Below are 22,511 nucleotides of genomic sequence, written 5' to 3' on the forward strand. Positions count from 1 at the left end.
TAATAATATTAAATCAAAATAAAACAGAACTAGACAAAGAGAAATTAAAAGTAACGGTCTCAACTGGGAATCAAACTCAGGATCTAAAAAAATGGTTTTAATTAAATAATATGGTAAATGTAATCGGTCGAGTGGATAATACATTATTCAAATGTTTTTTGTTTTTTACTGGAAGTTTTAGGTTACTAGGTAATGCGTTGTATTACGTACATATATGCGATGTATGTAAGTATATATTTATTGTAAGGGGTTTATTACTAATTAAACTAAATTTTAAAAAGAAACATATTTAATTGAGAGGAATTATAAGTAGTTGACTTATCAATTATACCCTACCCTGGGGATGGTTCTATCTTGCCGGTGGTCGGTTTTTCACTGCCAGGTTCTGTTTTTTCTGTGGTAGATTCTTGTTCTTCTGTGGTAGGTTCTGGTGCCCGTGTGTGAGATTCTTTTCCTGGTCCGGGTTCGTCTCCTCTGCCTTGTTCTGGAACTGAAATGACACAACAAAAGACTTTATGTAAAAATGCAAATACATATATAGATGGCAGAAGAGTCTGCAATGATGCCCACTATTACTAACGAGTATGCCAGTCCATGCAAAACCACCTCAACTAATATTTTAACCATTGATACCTAGCGTTAGCTGTCTAATGTTAAACAGCTTTGGGAGTATTGCATATTTCATGCTTATTTTTTAGTAGTGTCATCAAAGTTACTACGCATAGCTCTGATACTACTTTCACAGCACCTTTAACACTCATTTTGTACCCTTGTTACTGTATAAAATTATTTAACTTTTTCTAAAAACAGAACTCTCTCATAATAATAATAATAATGATGATTTGTAAAGCGCCGTTTTTGTGCAAAATCACTTCAAGGGCGCTGTACAAATATATAATACATTTCTACAATGATCTATGTTATTACTAACTATTTATGGAGATAATATCCAGTACAATACTTACCTGGTAGGTCACTTGAGATTAATACTTAATTAACTAACTATTTATGGAGATAATATCCAGTACAATACTTACCTGGGAGGTCACTTGAAATTAAAACTTAATTAACATTAACTAATTGTTTATTAGCGAAATTTAGACACAGGATTTAGGACATAATTAAAAAATTGGATATAACTGGACTCTCTCTCAGGAATGGTATATTTAATTTAAGAGTATGACAGCTTAAAAAGGTAAGTTTTTAGTTTAGACCTGAATTCTGTTGGACTTGTTATGGATCTTAGTTCCGGAGGGAGTTTATTCCAAGCCTTCGGCCCAGATACTCCGAAAGCACGATCACCAAACTTAGTATTTGGCTTGCGCTTAGGTTCCATCAGTCTGCCTACAGCTACTGAAGTTGCTGATCTTAGAGTTGACTGTCTCAGACACTATTTAATATTATGAAGTTTCATTTGTAAACTCCATTTTAATTATTTTAAATATTCAATAAAATTGCTATGTAATTTACAAAAAACAGTTTAAAATTTCATAATAATATTATCAAAAAAAGAAAACCCAAAAAATAACTCTTTATAATAACTTGTATTGTACCTGCATATATTGTTCATACTCAGCTGATTATGTTTTGTACTATACACTTATTATTGTACTCCTAAACAATGAGTACGTGTGAAAGCCTTCAAGGCGTGAATAAATGAATAAATATCTCAAAGTCCTGTCTAGAATATTTTCATCCCTCTTGTTCCTATCTTTTCTTCACAGTCTCACCTGGGAAGAAAGAAGACTTAACTTAACTTTAGAGATTTAACTACCTACTCGGCCAGTAAGATAGAAAATTATTTACAAAACACGTATCACTGGATTATCTTATGTTGTTACCTAAAAATCTCGAAAATTGGCCATTTGAATCAAGCTATTTGTGCAAACCCAAGTTTGATGTCGTTGTGTTGTGGAATTAGAAAAAAAAATGTATTTATGAGGTTTTTTCTAAGAATTTATAAAGTTATTCATAAGGTATGATACACGAAGAAAGCTGCAACAATAAAGATAATTCTTTAAAAATCTCTTTCTTTAACCTATTTTCAACCGAGGCATAACCATTGGTATTGTAGCTCAATAAGCCAACCATTCGTCTTTTTGACGAACATTTTTTGAAGCCATACTTATTAATTTTTTACCTTATCTCTGATAGGAAGCCCTGAATCTCCCTGAAGCTTCTGGGAACGAAAAAGGTAAAAGAGATGTGTAGGAATAGAGGGATCAGTGGGTTCAGGAGTGATGGGCGTATGATCTATCCCTCGCGCTGCGGTGCAAGGCGATGGATCAAGAGAGACTAGTTGGAGAGGTGAAAGCAGCCTCTCTCGCCACGCAGCTGGTGGGCAGGCATCCTTGACCCTATGAAGCTGGGCACCTTCGCTAAATCACCAAACGAAGAGAACCACTTTTGGTGACCTATGGCAGAGATGTTGGTTACCCAATATGTTTTAAGCAGTAAGTCACATTATCTAAATTTCACCTTTGCACACTAATTGAGAAATGATGATGAAAAATTTTCTCTTTCCCCGACTCGGTGACCCGAGGAAGACATGAAATAAATTGGTACTTATCTGTGTTAAAGCGAGGCATAGGTATGTATAATGCTGATGTAAGCAAAATGGATAAGAATAAACAATGGATGCTTAGATTGTTTGGGTAAAGAGAGCGGATGAAAGAAGAAAGGAGTGTTGTGAGATTAAAAGATGTGGATGGTAGAAGAAGTTGGGGATGCCCGAGGAAGACTTGGCACGATCAAGTGAATCAAGTACCTACGAAATGCACTTTTTCAATTCATACCGATTTTTACACACTTGACCTTCAAAACAAGAGTAACATCACTTCCCTGTATAGCCCGAGCAACGCCGGGGAGTACAGCTAGTAATTAATAAAACAATAACTTACTGTCGAAGACCATCTTGCAAGCTGGAGAAGAAGACCACGAATAGTCCTCTTGACACTCTGAAAATATTTCAGCAGTGGCTAAATAGTCCTTTTCACAGGAGTACTTCAGGTGAGTGGGTGGCAGTACAGCATCCCCAGGAACTAATTCGTCCTGGTGACATCCCAAGATGATGTATGTTCCGTGACTGGGAAACTCCGGGAGAGGACAACCAATCCTGGTAAAAAAAAACTGCGGTTGAAAATGGACCATAACGATTAAAATTTTATGTTTTATGACCCACATGCAATGACAGCCATGTTTCATGGCATTATACGAGCTAAACTGGAGTTTGCTAGTGATGTATTGAACAAACTAAATATTATATAAATTACCTGGAATGAACCCAGAAAATTTTTAGGAATATCTACGTGCGGACGCATGGAACTTATCCGAGGCACTTGATGTAAGTAATGTATATTTTAGCCTAAAAACCAGACGTTCTGCAAATCTAACAATACTGTAGTTTTAGCAAAACTTCAGCAGTAGTCGTCACCACTTCAAGATACCACACAGCAAAAGAGATGTTCTATCAAAACTTCTCTGTATTCCTATCTTCCTAAACGTTAAGATGATTAAAATAAAATAAAAACTTGTTCTGTAAATGGATATTAATCTGCCGTTAAGAAAGGAAATAATAATAATAATAAAAGCAGTTTACTGTGTATAGCCATTTGCGGTTGGTTTGTTTTTTTTTCCATAAGTCGTAGTTCAGCTCGGCAGTTCGGCTCGCAAGTTTATACGCACCCTTATAGGCATCATCGTTAACCTTCCCGTACCCAAGTTGGCAACAAAATTACCTGGTTTCTTTCTTTAAGCTTAAGTTAATTTGAGTCTTAGATAACCTTGATAGTTTTGTCCGTATAAACACAGAATTCTTTCAAGAAGGGTTACTCAAACACAATATTGGATTGAATCACCGATATAATTTACTTTTTCCAAAAAATAACTTTTTCGAAATATTACAAATATGAAAAGGTAAGAGGAATGTGAAAGAAATAATAAATACAACGTTAATTAAATTATGTTTTTCTTATTTCTTGGAATCTAAATAAATGAAATTGTTTTATTTTGTAAATATTTTTTTGGTTCAAAATTATATCAATTTTTTGATTATTATTTTATTTCTTACTAGAGCAATGCCGATGAGTTACAAAACTCATTGTATGACGAGAGGAACTTACAATACATAGGTGATACAATTGGTATTTTGATATCAAAATTATAAGATTTGCTTACAAAACAGTACACAAATAGAAAAAGGGTTAAATAGAAAAAGAAAAAGGTTAAATAGTACAAACAAGAAGAAACAAAAAGTGAAACAGACAGGGATATACACATAAGCACAGGGCCAAGGTATGAATTTAGAAGAAGTTACTTACCCACTAATACATTGGTAAAAATAGATTATGCTAATATTTCAAATACAGGGGATGGAAAAGGAGAGAGAGAAAAACAAAACAAAGTACAACACGATAAGAATTAAGTATTTTCGTTTTTATATGTTTTTAAAAAAATGTCTTTTAAACTTTTATTATGAATTTTTGAATTATGATGGATAGAATGTGTAGGCAATTAAATTGTTGATAACTTTTCCACTGTAACCAACAGTAACTGAAATAATTTAGTATAGCTGTCGAGTTATATTGGGAGAGGAAGGAAGATTTAGAAATTGGTAGCGGAAAAGTTAGGCATATATATCTATTACCTACTTATTAAACATAAACAATTAACTAAAAATTTCTTTGAATTTAAGTGTCATTTTCAAAATTGGAACTGATTGTTTGAAAAATTCAGACAAACTTTGTAATATAATTTCTTTACCAACCTAGTCAGCAATATAATATTTTTAACAGACAATAATATTGTCATTTTCAAAATACGAACTGATCTTTCATGAATTTTTCACGTTTAACTCTGGTTTAATGAACTCAAATTCGCTTTGAATTTAAGTGTCATTTTCGAAACTGGAACTGATTGGTCAAGAATTCACACAATCCTGTGATTTTTCACTCGTCTGCGATACTCAAAAATGCTTGTTTCAATTGTCTGCTCGTTCTGCGTAATTCTTGTTCAATGAACTCAAATCTGCTTTGAATTTAAGTGTAATTTTCAAAATTGGAACTGATTGTGTGAAGAATTCAGACAAACTATAATTTAGGTACCAAACTACATTCTATAATACAATATAAATATTTTTAACAGAAAATTTCCTTAATTGTCATTTTCAAAATTGAAACTGATTTTTTTAAGATCAATCAAAATGCTAGTTTCGATTGTCCAACTCTGTTTCAATGATCTCAAATTTGTTTTTAATTTAATTGTCATTTTCAAAATTGGAACTGATTGTGGGAAAAATTCAGCCAAGCGACAAAGTGAATAAGTACCTTCCTACCTTTAACTTATAATATAATAGTTTTAACAGAAAATAATTTTTGTTTTTATCAAAATTGGAACTGATTTGTCAAAAATTCGGACGACCTTGCGGTAGTGTATTCATAAAAGAAAGATTTTTTGTCATAAAGTAAATAATGCTTCCGTGCTTAAGTGTTTGTTCTTACCGTCTCTCTGTAGCTAAATGTGTCATTTCTTCTGGAACTGAAAAAACACAATATTCAAAATGGATTTAATTATCAAATTTAAAATCAGTTAACTTATAGTATATTTCATATAGTACCGAGTACAAAAACTGAAAGGGTATAGAAAGATAAGTAAAAACATCAAACAACAAATTTCAATGTGAAATAACGTAGGCCAAAATATTACAGATTGATGAAATTCAACAAACTCAAAGTTCACTTCAAACTAAAATTTACTTCAAGGCCACATTGGTACAATATTATAACTAACTCTAGACGAGTCAAACTATTGTCAACAGATTGCATCCACAGGTTCGTCGATCACTAACACAAAACTATATGTGTAGACTGTATCATGTATCTAGGTGTAAAGATTGATACATTTTTAAAATGTAATGACCGTATCGATACGTTAACAAAGAATATCAGGAGACTTACATTTATGTTTAAAGAACTTCGACACATATTGGACAAAGAGAAATTAAAAACTGTCTATTGTCCAATCACAACTTTCTTATAACATAGCATGCTGGGGATCATGTCTAAAGTCCAATGTAAAGCCCCAAATATTAATCAAAAATCTATTTTGGGTAATATTAAGTAATTGAGCGTTTTTAGGAAAGAAAAAGCAAATTTAATGTTGGGTGGCACAGCAGTACAAGGATTTGAATAGAATTTTGAGAGACAGATTGGGGAGTAAAGCTTCGAATAATGTATAAATGTGATTATGATACATTGTAGGCAAAGCAAGAATGGCTGGTATATTTAATTTAAGAGAATGAGAGCCTAAAAAGGTAACTTACTTCGAATTTAAGTGTCATTTTGTCAAGTGAAGAAATTCATACGAACGACAAAGTAGGTACCTACTCACGACAAAAATAATACAACTGTAATTGAAATGTGAATTTCTTTTGTTGAAATTTTTGACGAATTTCATGATACTAATGGTTTTCTTTCGAAAGGTATATTTCTGTTCGAATCTGAAGCTATTTGTTGTTGAGTAGGTACCGACTCACGATAAAAATAATATAACGATAATTGAAACGTGTATTTCTTTTGTTAAAATTTTTAACGAACTTCACGATACTAATGGTGTTCATTCGAAAGGAAAATTTCTGTTCGAATCTGATTATATTTGTTGCTGAGTAGGTACCTACTCACGATAAAAATAATATAACTATAATTGAAAAATGTATTTCTTTTGTTAAAATTTTTACGAATTTCATGAAACTAATGGTGTTCATTCAAAAGGTAAATTTCTGGTCGAATCTGATGATATTTTTTGTTTTTGAAAGGCAATGATCCTGAGGCAAAGATTTTTTAAATCCTTCAGTTTCACAAATTCTACAGTATCCAGTTAATTTTCAAGTATATTATAGTTGAGAGCTGAATAAAAAAATCATTAAATATTGGGCCATTAATAATAATCACTATAAATCCATCGTACTGGTAAAAACAATAATATCGATGAAAAATACATTTTCTTCTCACAAATTAATGAACGTGCCACCTGATGAGACAATAATTCGTGCGCATATTGCATGGGCCAGACAAAAACCTCACAATTGCAGGAAGGTATCTATAACAGGTTAATGCCCGTTTTTATTATACGTTTAGCCAATTCTTGGCCATAATCTTTGAGGTGAGAATAATTTATCAGTTATACTTTTTTGGGTGTAAAACCCGTTTTTTGTTGTGGCTATTTACACTCCCCAATAAGTGGCAAGTCAATAAAAAGATTAATACCTTTGTAGATCTCACGTTGCGACAAGATCTCGTTTATCTGTGGTTTGATCCAGTCCCTCAGAGCGAAAACCCTAGTGAAGGCTGTATAAGTGTTGGCTCTGCAGGAGAACTTATCCCGAGGGCCAATGCTAAGGATGCCTCGCAGCCACCAACGCAGCTCTCCTCCTTGAGGGTAGGGGAACACTAAGCCTGCTCCACTATCGCCATTGCATCCTGATGAGCCTAGGATGTAAATTATAACGTAATAAACTAAATATTGTAATAAAATATTCAGTTTTTGAAACAAGCCCAAACTTTTGTTTACCCGATTTGGGATTTGCTATTAAGCTTTTTAGGCAGCCAACAATCTGCACGCCATTTTAAAAAGGATTACTTATTCGTCAGCATATTAAGATAGTACAATGCGAGTTTCCTGCATCATTTATTGACAAATCACTTAAGAGGAGACAGTCACGACACCTCTCTGCTCTGCGCAACTTGGTTTGTACCTCTTCCCCTCATGGCCAGGTCTATAGGTTTGTAAGTATATGGTCATCTGTGATTTTTTATGCCCAGCAGAGTTATACTTGACCATAATTGAGGCTTTATCAAATTGAAAATTCAAAATAATTGTTAATAAACCATTGGTGTAGCCAGCGCAGATCTTATCAGAAGTGATGTATCTCTCGGAGTGGTATTTCTCATACTCGTCGATGCACTTTCTCTGGTCGATATAGGGGACGTTCAGCACACGCAGTTCTTCAGCAGTTCTCTCCTCTTCCGTCACTCCCCAGCCGGCAAACTTAGGCAAATAAATAAAGAATAATTTATTTCATCGGAATAACTTAATAATAAGAATGCAGAAACCTCTTGCCTCAATGCCTCTCTACCAACCGAGCTAATGGGACCCTACCCCCTTCGGTCATATTTAAAATTGTTTTATCACTCTTTTAAATAATACGATTACTAATTTAGTCAACCAATTTCATCTTTCGCAATAGTTTTAGTGTTTATTTTGTGAAACTCAATTAAAAAACAAATTATGTTTTATGCAAATTATGTATATGTTTTTTTAAATTGATAAAAATGTATTTATATCGGTATTCATAATGGGAACAGAAGTCGGGGCATGTCAAGATTCAGAACAATAGAACAGTATGTGTGAGACGATTTATGAATGTGAATGAGGCGAGGAGCATATGAAAATACCGAGTTGTTTGGCGGTCCATCCTCTCTGCCTACCCATTCAGGGAAACGGCGTGATGGTTAGTTATTTAGTTAGTTAGTTCATATGAAAATAAAATTAAAAAAATTAAAGACAAGTCGATGGGTTGACAGAATCTGGCAGGAGAAGTCAAAGGGTCTCCCTATGAAGGCTTCTCGACGCATCTGCCATCAAGACCTGGACATACTTCACCTCCTTGAATTCGAACACCACAGGGAACTATATGGGATGACCTATGGCTGTCCAATGAATGCGCAGTGGTAGCCATACCCGACTCCCAAATTGATGAATAAATTGAAATCACGACGCAATTGTGAAATGTAGATAGTCAATTAGTAGCATTGCAAATTGATGTTTAAACTTTTTATTGTAATTAATTAAATAGAATTTACCTTGGCTTTGATCTTGGAGCTTGCAGAGAGTTGGTACTTGTCGAATCTTTGGTTAACGAAGTCGTAACAAATAGCGCCGACGGTATCCGAGAATTCGAGGGGGGTTTTCAGAACTAGCAGAGCTATGTCATTCTGTTGGTGGTGCAACTCTCCCGTGTACCACTCATGCAGACGAATTTCAATGATCTGAAACATAGAATAGCATTGATCTCCCTCTAAGCCAAACTTTTCATTCTATAGTTTATTTACACAAAGATAGAGGCTCAACTTTTTGGGTGAGATATTCCCTCAATATTCAGGGACTTAAAAAGCGCAATACCTATGCACGAAAATTTCATCTCCCGCCCTAAATGCCACTTCTAGTCCCGAAAACCGTTCTGGATGGAAGGAGAGAGGCTTTTCAGATTACTTCTGATTACCATTCAAGATAGGTGGAAACTTGAGTGGCAATTGGCTGACGTTGGAAATTTCGTAAATAATCCCACTTCCATAGCCTAGGTTCTCACTGCCTCGTAAACTCTGGTCCGCCATCAATAGAATAAGGTGCTCCCACAGGCATAAGTGGGGTCTTAAAGATCACCGAACCCGTGGTCATCAAATGCCCGCTCCATTCATTCCTCACAGGAATTTATGAGGATCACAGGACGATTGACAGCATTGTCATTGCACTTGGTCAGGCGGTCGAAAAGATCGCGTATTTTTTATGTAATAGCCGGAAGGCAAATGAAGCTATTGTGGTCAAATTCACGCATGCACAGAAGACAACATGACAACCTTGAAAGTATGTAATGAAGTTTTTAGCTTGCCCTGATGTCTATATTATGGAAAGTACTGATTCTTGCTGGGCCATGAATAAACTGCACGGACTATCAGAGCTGCAGAGCCAATGAAAGATGTGCGTTTTGTATGTAGGTAGAAACAAATTCAGTGCGCCGCTGTGCGTAAATGTGAGTAGCAATATTATGGGTAAACGATGTTGGCGATACTTTGGTTTCATTCTAATAATGGTTCATAGCCTGAACATCATTTTTCATTCCAAATATGTTCTGAAATCTTTTATTTATTTATTTATACTTCCAAGAAATTAAACAGTTTTTGTTTCTCATGTAAAGTTGCTAAAATTGACTAAATTACCAGTCAATGTTTTAACTGGTGGCGATATCACTGTGAAATCTAAATGTTTTTTTTTAGATTACAATAAGTCTGCCTTACCTCTGACTTAGGGACGTGGTTCTCGTCTGGGTGATTCCAAGATTGAAAGTGTTTATGGGCTGCCACGAGGAAGCGCGCCGCAGGCGATGCACATTTGTTAAACGGGTCATAGAAACAGTGTGCCGCTAAAAACATAACATCGTTAAGTTAAACTAATGAAATTCATCAAAGTAATCTTATTTTCTTCAAAATTTTCTGGCTTTCACCCTTCAAGGGTGTTCTAGGCCAACATTTCAAATTATGGCGAAAGATGTATTAATTTTATTTTAATGGTCAAATTCATAATTACTTGGAAGATTTGCATCGAGTTCAGACTTGTTTCAAATGTTGGACAGAGGGAAGGCAATTTTAGATAAGGCTTGATACGTGAGAGGATATTTGTTTAGAGAGTTACAACCAATAATATCAGAAGTTCTCTCTTAGTAAAATAGTTAACACATTTCAATTAAAACAACAAAATTTTCTATCACACGCCACTGATCGCACTGCTACATTTGCGAAGATCACGTGATTTGCACTGTCTCGTCTATTACCATGCTGCTGGAAATAAATGGACCTCATATTATGTGATACTAAAGGCTGTAACTTCTCAGTGGCAACGTGTGATGGAAAAATATAAATATATATATTTTTTAATCGAATAAAAATATGCGAAATGACTTTTACATTTTTACTCTAAATAATATGCTGGTTGTCATTCTTCAGGTCACACGGAGGAAAATGATAATTACTGATTTATAAAAATTCTGTTAAAACAAGATGGCAAGCCATTTCCTGATAAAATACTAGTCAGATAATCAGAAATAATTCAAAATATATCGTAACACTTGTCCATGCAGCTACACTAACTGTCCTGATAAATTTACTGACAAAATGCGATAATATTACAATTTTTATTAACATGTGTTCTGACATCCTCGTAACACATGCGTGTTTTACTGATAGTTTATTAGGAAATGTAACAGATTTTGTATAAATTAGACTAACTAACTAACTAACGAACCATCACGCCATTTCCCTGCAGGGGTAGGCAGAGGGGACGGACCGCCAATCAACTCGGTCTTGGCACACACTTCTTGCCTCATTCACATTCATACATACTCTTCTATTATTCTGACTCTTGACATGGCCCGACTCAAGTATCTGATTCACTTGGTCGTGCCATGTCTTCCTCGGGCATCCCCGAATTCTGCTTTATAAATTAGCATTATTTTATATCTGTAATTATATTAAAACACAAATAACTTTGTTTAAATCACTTTAATATAGATATAACCTCTACATGTTTCATGAACAAAGTTCACCTCATCAGGAGCAAGTATATACTCTGATGGGGTGAACTTTGTTCATGAAACATGTAGAGGTTAAATATATATTAAAGTGATGTAAACAAAGTCTCTCTTAAATCTCTCAATTATGTCTAAACTTATTTCATACGCTGACGACACAGCAATTTTAACTGAGGGATTAACTTGGAATGAAACCCAAAAAACAGCAGAGTTAGATATAAACATACTAAAAAAATGGTTCGATAATAATTTGTTAACACTTAATACTGAAAAAACTTTTATAATACCTTTCACCATTAATAAAAATTCATTCCCTGATAATTTAAAGATAAGTATACACTCATGTAATTGTAATAGAATTTCAAATTTATGTAAACCTGACTGCTCTGTACTTACTGTTAAAACTAATGTAAAATATCTAGGTGTAATTATAGATAGTAACATAAAGTGGAAATTACAAATCAATGCAATAGTAGAAAGATTAAGAAAATTATTGTACATTTTTCTTAGAATACGAAACATACTAAATTTTAAATTATTAAGAACCATATATTTTTCACTAATTCAATCAGTATTACAATACGGAATTGTTGGTTGGGGTGGAGCATTCAAAACTTCTCTCTTACCTTTAGAAATCATCCAAAGAATATTAGTAAAAATAATTTTGAAAAAACCGTATGATTACCCCACAATTAGATTATTTCAAGAATTTAAAGTCCCTTCACTTCATATTATTTATAAAAAAATAACTTTTTTTCAAATACATAAAGATTGTTTCAACATTGACAACTTAATAACTTTTTCGAACAGCAATAGACAAAGTATTCTTGGCTCTATAACTATCCCGCGCTGTAACACCACCACAGCCCAACAATTTTATAAATATTTTGGTGTCAAATGGTTTAACCAATTACCTCTTAACTTAAGATTGGAAATGAATTATAAAAAATTCAAAAGCTCAATAAAAGCACTATATCAATAGCATATTAAAATCGTTTATACTTAAAAAGACAATATAATCTCTCAATTATTATTATATTGAAATCCTTTTCTCTTATTTCTTATTCTTATCTCTTTCTTTCTTTTACATCCTTTTCTCTTTTCTATTTGATAAAATTTTGTTACATATAAAATTTTTATTTTGTTATATTAAAAAATAAAAATTCTTTTCATTATCATTACACTCTCTGAAAAAATATGTTAAATTACTATTTACACGCGTTTCTCCGCCTTTTTAACACGAGCATTTGCTCTAAAAAAAGGTGTATCACGATGTACTGTAATAAAAAGAAAATAATCTTAATGTAATGTAATAACATGTAATTGTAAATTTAATATGAAATAAAAATTAAATATTATAAAAAAAAAAAAAAAAAGTTATTTGTGTTTTAATGTAATAAATAATGACATCACAAAGTGATAAGCTTTCAGAAGAAATTTTCTTCGAAAATTTTTTATCTGTAAGTCTTCTCCGAGCTTGTTGTTACACCTGTATTCACAGTTAGTTACGTATATATTTTTTAAAATAAAGTTTGTCTGTCTTACCACTGATAACCAGTTTGGCACTGAGAATGGTTCCGCCGCATATAAATGAAATTTTTGGTTTTTTTTCATATACTGCCACGTGCCAAGGCAAGGTGTCCATTTTTGCAACGGGTGCGTTGATGATGAAGGTAGAACCGTCAGCAATCTCGAGCCCACAGTCTTTAACATAGAAAATTATTCACTTAATCACTAAACTAATTACATTTTACATAATTACAGCTGACTTATGATTTTGAGAGAGCCGAAGAGTGCCGTGTAATCGGAGCCCGGTCAATGAGAAAATGCAGAGTCTTACCAAATAGACGAACAAATAATTGAGGAAGAAGATAATACTAATAAATCTAAACAAAAAATTAAACAGAACAAGACAAAGAAAATCATAAGATAACGGTCACAACTAGGAATCGAACCCAGGATTTCTTGTCTTACCGGGACAGCAGCATCTTAATCACTCGACCATTGGGAACTAGTTTTCATATTTCAAATTCAGAATTAACAATTTTACTCATATTTTTGGCAGCTACCTTTTTAAATGAAAACAAGTTTCTAATTAATTACTCTGTAACCTAGATAGTGTCTCGGATAAACACGTCTTACCGGGACAACGTCTTAAACACTTGATCATTGGGATCTAGTTATTAAACGTCATATTTGTAACTTTCATATTTCAAAATTATAGTTGTGACAGTTATATTTTTTTTTCTGTGTCTTGTTCTATTTCTGCCGATTTCTTTTTTATATCAGTCAATTATTTTTATCTTAATCTTAATCATTACGCTCACAACAGCCTTGCATCATTTGCGAATCTCTATCATTTCTCGCACGTCCCAAAGATCTCATTTCCACAGCATATACTTTCATCCTTCCTCTGCCTGATCAATGCCTCACTGCCATGCATCCGGGTAGGTTCCAGCACTCTATTGTGGACTGCTAGCTTCGCTTCTTTGGACAATTTAGTTATTTCAGTCTTCGACATGAAACTAAGCAACTTAGATAAAATAAAAACCATAAAGTAGCAAGAACTTCACGCAGAATGGGAAAATTAATATTGTGGAGTTTACAACATCATCCGGCACTCGAAATGGCATTTTTGACAATCGAAAACGGTTAATAAAATCGTTGTCATTCAATGTTTGGCCGTCGCAGCCTGTGTAACTCGATATTATCGTCCATTACGTTCGCCCATTCTACAATTTCTATTTTAAATATTATCCTAGATATCTTCATCTTCACTGTCCATATTAATTTGATTAAAAATAAAAATAAAATAACGTTCGTCTTTTCGCTGTCATTTTTCACTCTGTTGTCACTTTTTATAACTAACCCTATTACTGAGCCAGAGGTTAATCCAGCTGTATGGTTCCTCTAGCTCGATAGAAGAGTTGTATTGGGAAGAGCGTAATTGCGCATTTAAGGAATGTTGAGACAAAATTTCGGCTCAACAGTTGATCAGCAGGATTGGGAACAACGGGCGTAAGAGTGACAGACCGCATACTAAATGATCTAGAACCAAAAGTACCATGTCAGTGTTCCATTTGTTTCCATCAAAAATTGTATAGAAGGCTCTTCTAGCGTTATATTATTTTTGCTATGATTATTTAGTTAACATTTTCACCTGTTTCGCATTCAGGTAATGGTACGCTCCAGGATCCATGGTTACATCTCATCTCATCCAAGGTCTGTGTCTTGGAGAGGGTGTGACCAGTTTTACACTCGAAGAGGACCGACGACCTGTGCGGCATGTAGGGCTGGCACGAAATGACCAGGTTTGTGGAACTGTAACATGTGTAGTCCACTGTGTACGAGGCAAACAATTTGCATGGTGCTGTAAAATAACACATAACATAGGATATAAGATCAAAAATAAATCTCAATATATCAATTTTATTCTCACTGATAACACCAATAATAATCACTAATATATGTATGTATACATATTAACAACCTACAATAAAACTGAACAAATGTTTTTAAAATGAATCACTTCCAACTGGACAGGGTTCTTATCAACAACATGATAACTTGCAGTATGTTATTAATAATTATTTAATAATAGCTAAGGCATATTTTTTAAATGTTTCTAAACTACTCGAAAATATGTCAATATCATTAAAAATCTTATTCTTAAGTCTGAGATTAGTAGAACATTTTTGAAGATGAAAAAGTAATTTGTCTCAAGTTCTAAAGCTTGGAACTCTAAAAGTAATCTCAGACAAAAGGGGTAAACAATCAATAAGGTCATTGATAATTTCATGGAGATTTATTATATCTGCAGAGTCTCTTATATTCTCATACTCCATCGAGCTGTTAATGTCGTTGTTACCAATATTCATCTTAAAATTTAAATGATTGACAATATTTTTTTAGATGGCTTCAATACGCTTTACATAAATATTATATTGACATAATATAGATATAATGTGTTAAGTCTTTCTCGATCGTCCCCGATTTCTTCTACCATTCAAACCAACTCCCTAAACACTCCTGGCACTAATAAGAACAAACTTTGTTATTTTTAGTGAAATCGGGCGAATAGTATAGGAACGCGTACGGAACAAACAAAGAACCATTCATTCATATATAGATAGATAGTCCTGTCTCCTTACTTGTGCACGTCGGTATAGGTGTCCAGACATTATTTCCTTGGCAAACGGAGAGCTCGTAGCTGAGGATGAAGTCAGGACTGCAGGAGTACTGGAGCACGGCAGGCTTGCTCACCTCGTCTCCTGGGACTGGATTCTTCCCCAGAAGACTGTAACTTCCATTTGCTGGGAAGGGGGGCAGTATGCAACTGGAAACACATTGCATACCACTTACAAGTTACATTACAAACATTAGTACGAAAATATGAGGATTTTTGCTGGAGAACCATTACTTACTTCCTGCCATAGACATTTATTCCCAATTAAATTATATTTAATTCGTATTTTTTAATTGATTACCTATCGACTTGTTGATCGTAGCGATCACTCACGTGAATTCAAAATCATATCAATCTGATAAAAAATCACAAAGTCACATCAACAGCTGGGATATTTTTGTTGCTTGAATATTAAAGATGCAACAGATTTTCTGAATCGGAAACAAATTACACACATACAAATACATGTTTATTTTTGGGGTATTATGACATGTTGCGCTACCTCCTTATATAACCAACGGTATGGAATAACTTCATGGGGACATTCAACAAAAACAAATCTTCTTTCAGTCCAAAATTATACAATATTCTCCGGTAAAATTATTATTAAATAAAACTAAATACGAACAAAGACATGACGTACCAAAGTCATTACTATACAAATCTGTAAATTTATTATCTGTTCGGTCTATAATGTGGCAGCATACATCTGAATCTGAACATTATATATATTATTACATATCTGACTCGCTACAATTCACATGTTCGTCCTCACCTGGAGTACTGTTCACCGGTTTGGAACCCGCGCTATATTGTTTATGTTAACAGGTTAGAAAGAGTTCAGGAACGATTTCTCAAATTCCTCAATTTTAAATCATTTAACATATACAACTCTTACGACGAAATCGAGAAACATTTTCGAATCACGAAACTACTCAACAGGAGGATTGTCGCTGATCAGATACTCTTTTATAAAATTATTAACTCTAAAGTTGACTGCCCGGAGTTGCTGAACAAAATAAATTTCCATGCGCCAATTCGATACAGCAGACAAAATACCCTTTTGTACATTGATAGACGCAATACCAATTCCAATCAAAATGAATTTATGCAAAGGACATGTAACTACTATAATAATAAATTTGCAAATATAGACACTCGTGCTGACATATTCACTGCTAGTTACTATCACTACAGAATCTCAATGTATCACATTCTAACTCATATTAACCAATGTTAAATTGATTGTACCTAATATTTTAATATTACTTGCGTGGCAACTTTTCCTTATCCCTCTCCTCCCCTTTCCCGTTCCAACCCAAGTCTATTTAAGTATAGTTATAATAACTTTTATTTATTGCTGTTTATGGTAGGCATATTATAGGTTTATCGTTTGTTGAATTTACATTCGTATTATTATTGAAGTGAAACTTCTTTACGCGCGTCATGCAATTTCTAGGACCGGAGTAAAACCGACTCATGACCGAAACGAAAATGCGGGTACCCCCACCACCGATTAAAGTTCATTTGATCTAGTCAAAGTTTTGAAGTAACATATAAATGCTTCTTAGCTCATCTCGACAACTGGCGTTGGTGGTGTAATGGTCAGCATAGTTGACTTCCAAGCAGTTGATCCGAGTTCGATTCTCGGCCATCGCACATTATTTTTTTGTTTTTAACGCCTTTTTCATTCAATATCTTATTTTTTAGTAGGTCAGAACATTTTTTAAAAGAAAATAATATTGCAAAATAATAAAAACACTTATCTCACTGTGATAAAACATTACTCCGCTAGAGCGCGCTTTGCGTTATTGTGTTGGATTAAAATTATTATCTAATCCGTATATTATGATAATTGTATTACATTTATTTAATTAATTTATTTATTTTGATAATATGTAATAATTTACAGAAAAAAAAATTAAAACTATCTCCCTCTGATAAAATATCCGTTCGCTAGAGCGCACTACGCGATCTTGTGTGGGATTCTATTTCTGTACATTGTACATTATTTTTAAAAATATATTATATTTTGGGTGTGATGTAGGTAACATTATAAAACATAACAAGCTCTCATATTTTCAGAACCTACATAATATAATCAATTTATGCGGCTTTGCTTACAGTTGGTGCTCAGCGTGGTTGGCTTTCAATCAGTTAAGCGAGGTTCGATTCTCGGCTGTGGCATTTTTGAAGTGAAACCTTGTTGAGGTGGGGGAGCCGCTCACGAACGTTCTCTCTCTTCTCTTCTTTCCTCTCTCTCAGACACCAGCGAACTGCGCCACGCCAAGCATCAGCTGAAACTAGAAGTTTCACTTCTGTCTTGCGTAGGCTTGACACACCCACTTTTTTTTTTTTTCTTATTTGCTGCTTTATTCTGTTTTTTTTTCTATTTTTATTAAATATTCTAGTTTATAAGTTAGTTTTATGTTTCTGAATATCTATCTGTGAACATTAATAATTGGTCTGTTTTTTGTTATCCTCTTATGTATATTGTATTACTAAGACTATTTATGTTCCTCAAATAAATAAATAATAAAATAGTGACATGTTCATAATACAAGACTAATTGCAAACGATGGACTTGTAGTTCCCAGATACCTGAATAAATACGGTCAAAAAACTCTAGAATACCTCGTTTCAATAATTTACAACATGTGACCAAACTCAATAAAAAGCTGTGAATTGACTCACAGAAAGAAATGTATGTCAAAAAATTGTTATGTGAAAGAATTTTTTTGTACTAATGTAATTATGTCTATATTTTATGTACTCATATTGAAAAGTAATTGTCAAAAGAACCCGTTGACAAACTGATGTCAATCAGTTTAACGGGACTTAATAGTAAAAACTGTATTTTTGAAAGTTAATAAATAAAAAATTCGTTCCTAAATGAAAAGTGCAGTGAAGTGTGCGTTTATTTATTTATTTATATATATTTTACGCCCATACGGACTTTTCCAAACTTTTGATATACATAATGTACATGTTTATATGTTTATAAAACTATTAGCACACACGAAGATGTGAGCTAACTTAAGATAAATAAATAAATAAATAATAGTTTAGTACAACAGTTATCAAGAAATAAAAGTTTGCTTCTAGTTATATACAAATTCAATGCAGAAGAATATTATTATGCGTAGCTTAGTTATTAATATTACTGAGGTATGTTACTATAGCCTTCATGTAACTATAATCCGCGCAGTTGAACCCATCATAATATGTATGATACCATGTTGCGAGCTCCAAACCTCTAAGAGCTACGTGTAAGTAAAATATTAATCCGCGTACAATTGTAATGTTATATTTCGCATTAGTCAGAATTACACTGGAATATGCATCGCCTATTTGGAATCCACAATATAAATTTTACATAGATAGTATAGAACGTATCCAAAACAAATTTATAAAATATATTACCTACAAATTCAACAATAACTTTGAGTGTACATTTGAAACTTTGCAGCGAAGACGCACAGTAGCTGACTCTATATTTATACACAGAATTTTAAACAATGACATTGACTGTACCGAACTTCTGTCCCTTATTAACTTTAACATACCTTTGAGATGCACACGACATACTATTCCACACGCTTAATTATAAAACAAATGCAGGATCTAATTCGACAATAAACAGAGCTCATCATACTCTAAATAATATTTGTCTTAACTCTAACATTGACATTTTTTCGGATTCACTGCCCAAATTCAAACGTGGCATCATGTCAATAATTTAAACTATTCAATGCGCATACATACAGACACACATACACACAAACACTCCCACATACATTACGCACACCTATATACTACACACGTCACCTGGTAATTAAGGAATAAAAATACCACTTAGCTGACATTACAAGGAAACATATCATAGGTACCCAACATGAAGTAACTTATTCCTGTATATTGTTTTATATCTGTAAATCATGTACTGTTTGTTTCAATAACATAAAAAAGAGCTTGTATTACAGTATCAGCACCTTTGAGGTGATTTTGCACAAAAACAGCGCTATACAAATCATCCAATTATTCTTATTATTATAAATTAAAATGGTGTATTATGAGAAACCGAGAGCTACTGAGCTTAGCACCATCGTCTTTATTAATATTATTGGGATTTTTATAAATTTCATTTGCCTCCGTAACTTGGCATGCTTTATGCGTTTTGGGTCTTCCTCCTATCTACACATAAACAAAATTACAAGGGAAACAAAATTACAAGGCGAATATTACAAGGGAAACATAATTACAAAGCGAAAATTACAAGGGAAACAAAATTACAGGGCGAAAATTTCAAGGGAAACAAAATTTCAAGGCGAAAATTACAAGGGAAACAAAATTCAGGCGAAATGCAAAACGTTCGAGTAAAAACAGGACAGGAAGAATTAATGCAATAAAAGTAGTATGTTTCATTATCGTACTCATAAAATGTATTTCAATTAAAAGTTACTTTAGGGCTTACCTCGAATAGGAGATAGTCGCTGATTTCCCTGAAACAAAGAAAACATACCAGTAGTTTTTTTATGTGACTTTGAGTAAAACTTTGCACTTACTGCCAATTATTACTACACTAATCGTCAGGATGCCGCAGTGGGTGATCTGGTATGTCATCAAAATGACAATTCAACCCACTTACAAAAAGTGATATATATATTATCATGGAATCGCCACAGTGATGTCAACACCAAGTTTTCGACCCGGGCCAAAAACAGCAAACTTTTTCCACATATTTCAAAACTTCTGTCGTAATAATTGTTCAGAACTTTATATAATTACTAATTAATTAATTTGCTACAATTTGAGCACAAGATTAGCCATGTTGGTATGACGACGAATTGCCCTTCCGGCCAAAAAGCGACCATCGCTGATATACTGGGTAATATATACGATGCAGTTATAATAAGAGTTTTAATTAAATTTAATAAAAAAAAAACATAGTAGATAATAAATAACATTCTTGAATATGATTGCGTCTTTTTTCTGTTATTGCATTCCGTCTTATATTAATGATATAACATAATAATAATCTATAATTTATTTGCTACTAGCTATATCCCGCAACGCGTTGCTTTGTATCTCTCTGTCTCAGTCTGTATGTGCCGATAGAGAAACAATAGCGTGTGTTGGTTTTACGTCTAACAGATGCCGCAGTTTTTCAAAAAAACATATTTTCACCTGTCACAGGTGATATCTTAATAATATAGGTATATAAAAACACAAGCGTATTCGAGTGCTACGTTCGTTGTGTCAAAATTTCAAAGCAATCGGTGAAAAACTTTCAAAGATTTAAGATTTTGAACAAACGAACATCTACAACATTATTTTATATATGGATAGATATTAGTAAAACGGTGACCGGATAAATCATCACATCTTTAAAAGGTTGTATAAATTCATGGAAAGTGATGAAACAAAAACTTTATTAACTGGGTTTAGTAGGTTAGGTAAAATAAAATCATCATTTTTAATAACTTTATATCACTTTTTAAAAGTGTGTTGAATTGTCACTGTGTTGAGTTATCATGGAACCTAGTAAAACATGGTACATATAAGACAAATCACTAAAACTACATTACCAACGCTACTATAATTTATAGGATTCATCAAAGTGCTGGTATAGCTTACCATTAATTTTAAAAACGGTGTCAGTAAATATATCAATAGTACCTCTAAGCTTGTTGGCCAGATCATGCATCCTATTGGTTAGTGAGTGTGTCTGATAGTTGGTTGTGTATGTATTGCAGAAGAATGTTACATTTTGTCTTGTGTTCCTAGTCGATACGTAATAGGAACTATAACATAATATTAAGATCCTCGCGAGTAGTCACCGAACCTCGGTAGTGTGCAGTCGTGTTTACCAGTGCTCTGTGTTTAACGGCTTACTGACGGCGGCGCGGCGTACAGATAAGATTTATTTATTGTTACCTTTTCGTATTCATTATTTTGTTTCTGTTATTGGTTTGCGACGCAGTTGCGTGTATTATTTCTATTATTTATTATTTCTAAAATAATATATATATATTTTTTTTAATTTGTTGAGATGGAGGAGGATGAAAATCGACCTCCAGACCCTGAGTCCATTTCTAATATTGCAGACGTCTACGATTCTGATGACTCCCAAACCTCTGTAACCATTCCTTCCCGAAAAAGACGACCTCCGCTTTGCCTTAATGTACCTCCTAAAATTAAATCTCTTTCACAAACAAACGAAGCCCCAATCTCTCATGGAAGTTATAATGATACCATTCCTACAGAAGCAAAAGCCACTGAGCTTTTGTATTCTATTTCATCTTCAGCTCCATTTATTGTTAATGTCCACAGGACTGAACAGGGAAAAATAATTCATCCCTTGGATTTTGGTAAATTTATTTTTAGCTCAAAACTCAATAACCTCGGTATTATAAATGGATCAATAAAACCGGAAAGTCGATACAAACTATCCATAGAATTTAAATCTGCCACATTAGCTAATGATTTTGTTAAAAAAATAGGTTCTCTTTCAAATAATAAATTTAAATCTTTCATACCTACTTTCAATTTAACCAGAATGGGCAGAGTAAGAGGTATCCCAACCGATCTATCAGAAACAGAAATAGTAGACGCTCTTAATGACTCTCAATTAACTCCAAAAGTTTTAAAAGCACGTCGTTTGAATTTCAAGGATACTTCCACCGGCACCACTATATGGAAACCTTCCCAATCCGTTGTTATTACTTTTGAAGGTCAAACATTACCATCCCGTGTATTTATTTATTATAACGCTCTTCCCGTTGAAGTGTACAGATTCCCGACGATCCAATGTTTCAACTGTTGCCGTTTTGGCCATTCAAAACCTATTTGTCGTTCTCCTCCTCGTTGCTTCCATTGCGGAGAGGATCATCCTTTTGAACAGTGTCAAAATACAACGAATAACCCTATTTGTATTAATTGTAAGGGCAACCATACTGCTGTTAG

At 33.5% G+C, this 22,511-nt stretch overlaps 1 protein-coding gene across 1 annotated transcript in view; it reads right to left on the bottom strand.

Moving 5' to 3' along the window:
• Window positions 1-22,511, bottom strand: part of LOC149410006 (ovochymase-like) — a 63,669-nt gene that overhangs the window by 27,096 nt on the left and 14,062 nt on the right. Inside the window, exons 2-12 of the mRNA XM_089648744.1 lie at window positions 20,020-20,047; window positions 15,511-15,695; window positions 14,520-14,729; window positions 12,905-13,063; window positions 10,071-10,195; window positions 8,859-9,044; window positions 7,884-8,043; window positions 7,263-7,484; window positions 5,499-5,535; window positions 2,901-3,115; window positions 337-490 (exon numbers count right to left, since the gene is read on the bottom strand). Coding sequence (XP_089504870.1) covers window positions 337-490; window positions 2,901-3,115; window positions 5,499-5,535; window positions 7,263-7,484; window positions 7,884-8,043; window positions 8,859-9,044; window positions 10,071-10,195; window positions 12,905-13,063; window positions 14,520-14,729; window positions 15,511-15,695; window positions 20,020-20,047 — 1,681 coding nt within the window. The remainder of the gene's footprint in view (window positions 1-336; window positions 491-2,900; window positions 3,116-5,498; window positions 5,536-7,262; window positions 7,485-7,883; window positions 8,044-8,858; window positions 9,045-10,070; window positions 10,196-12,904; window positions 13,064-14,519; window positions 14,730-15,510; window positions 15,696-20,019; window positions 20,048-22,511) is intronic.

Source organism: Hesperophylax consimilis, chromosome 28, assembly GCF_061612785.1.
Source record: "Hesperophylax consimilis isolate HC1 chromosome 28, BYU_Hcon_1.0, whole genome shotgun sequence".
Lineage (NCBI taxonomy): Eukaryota > Metazoa > Arthropoda > Insecta > Trichoptera > Limnephilidae > Hesperophylax > Hesperophylax consimilis.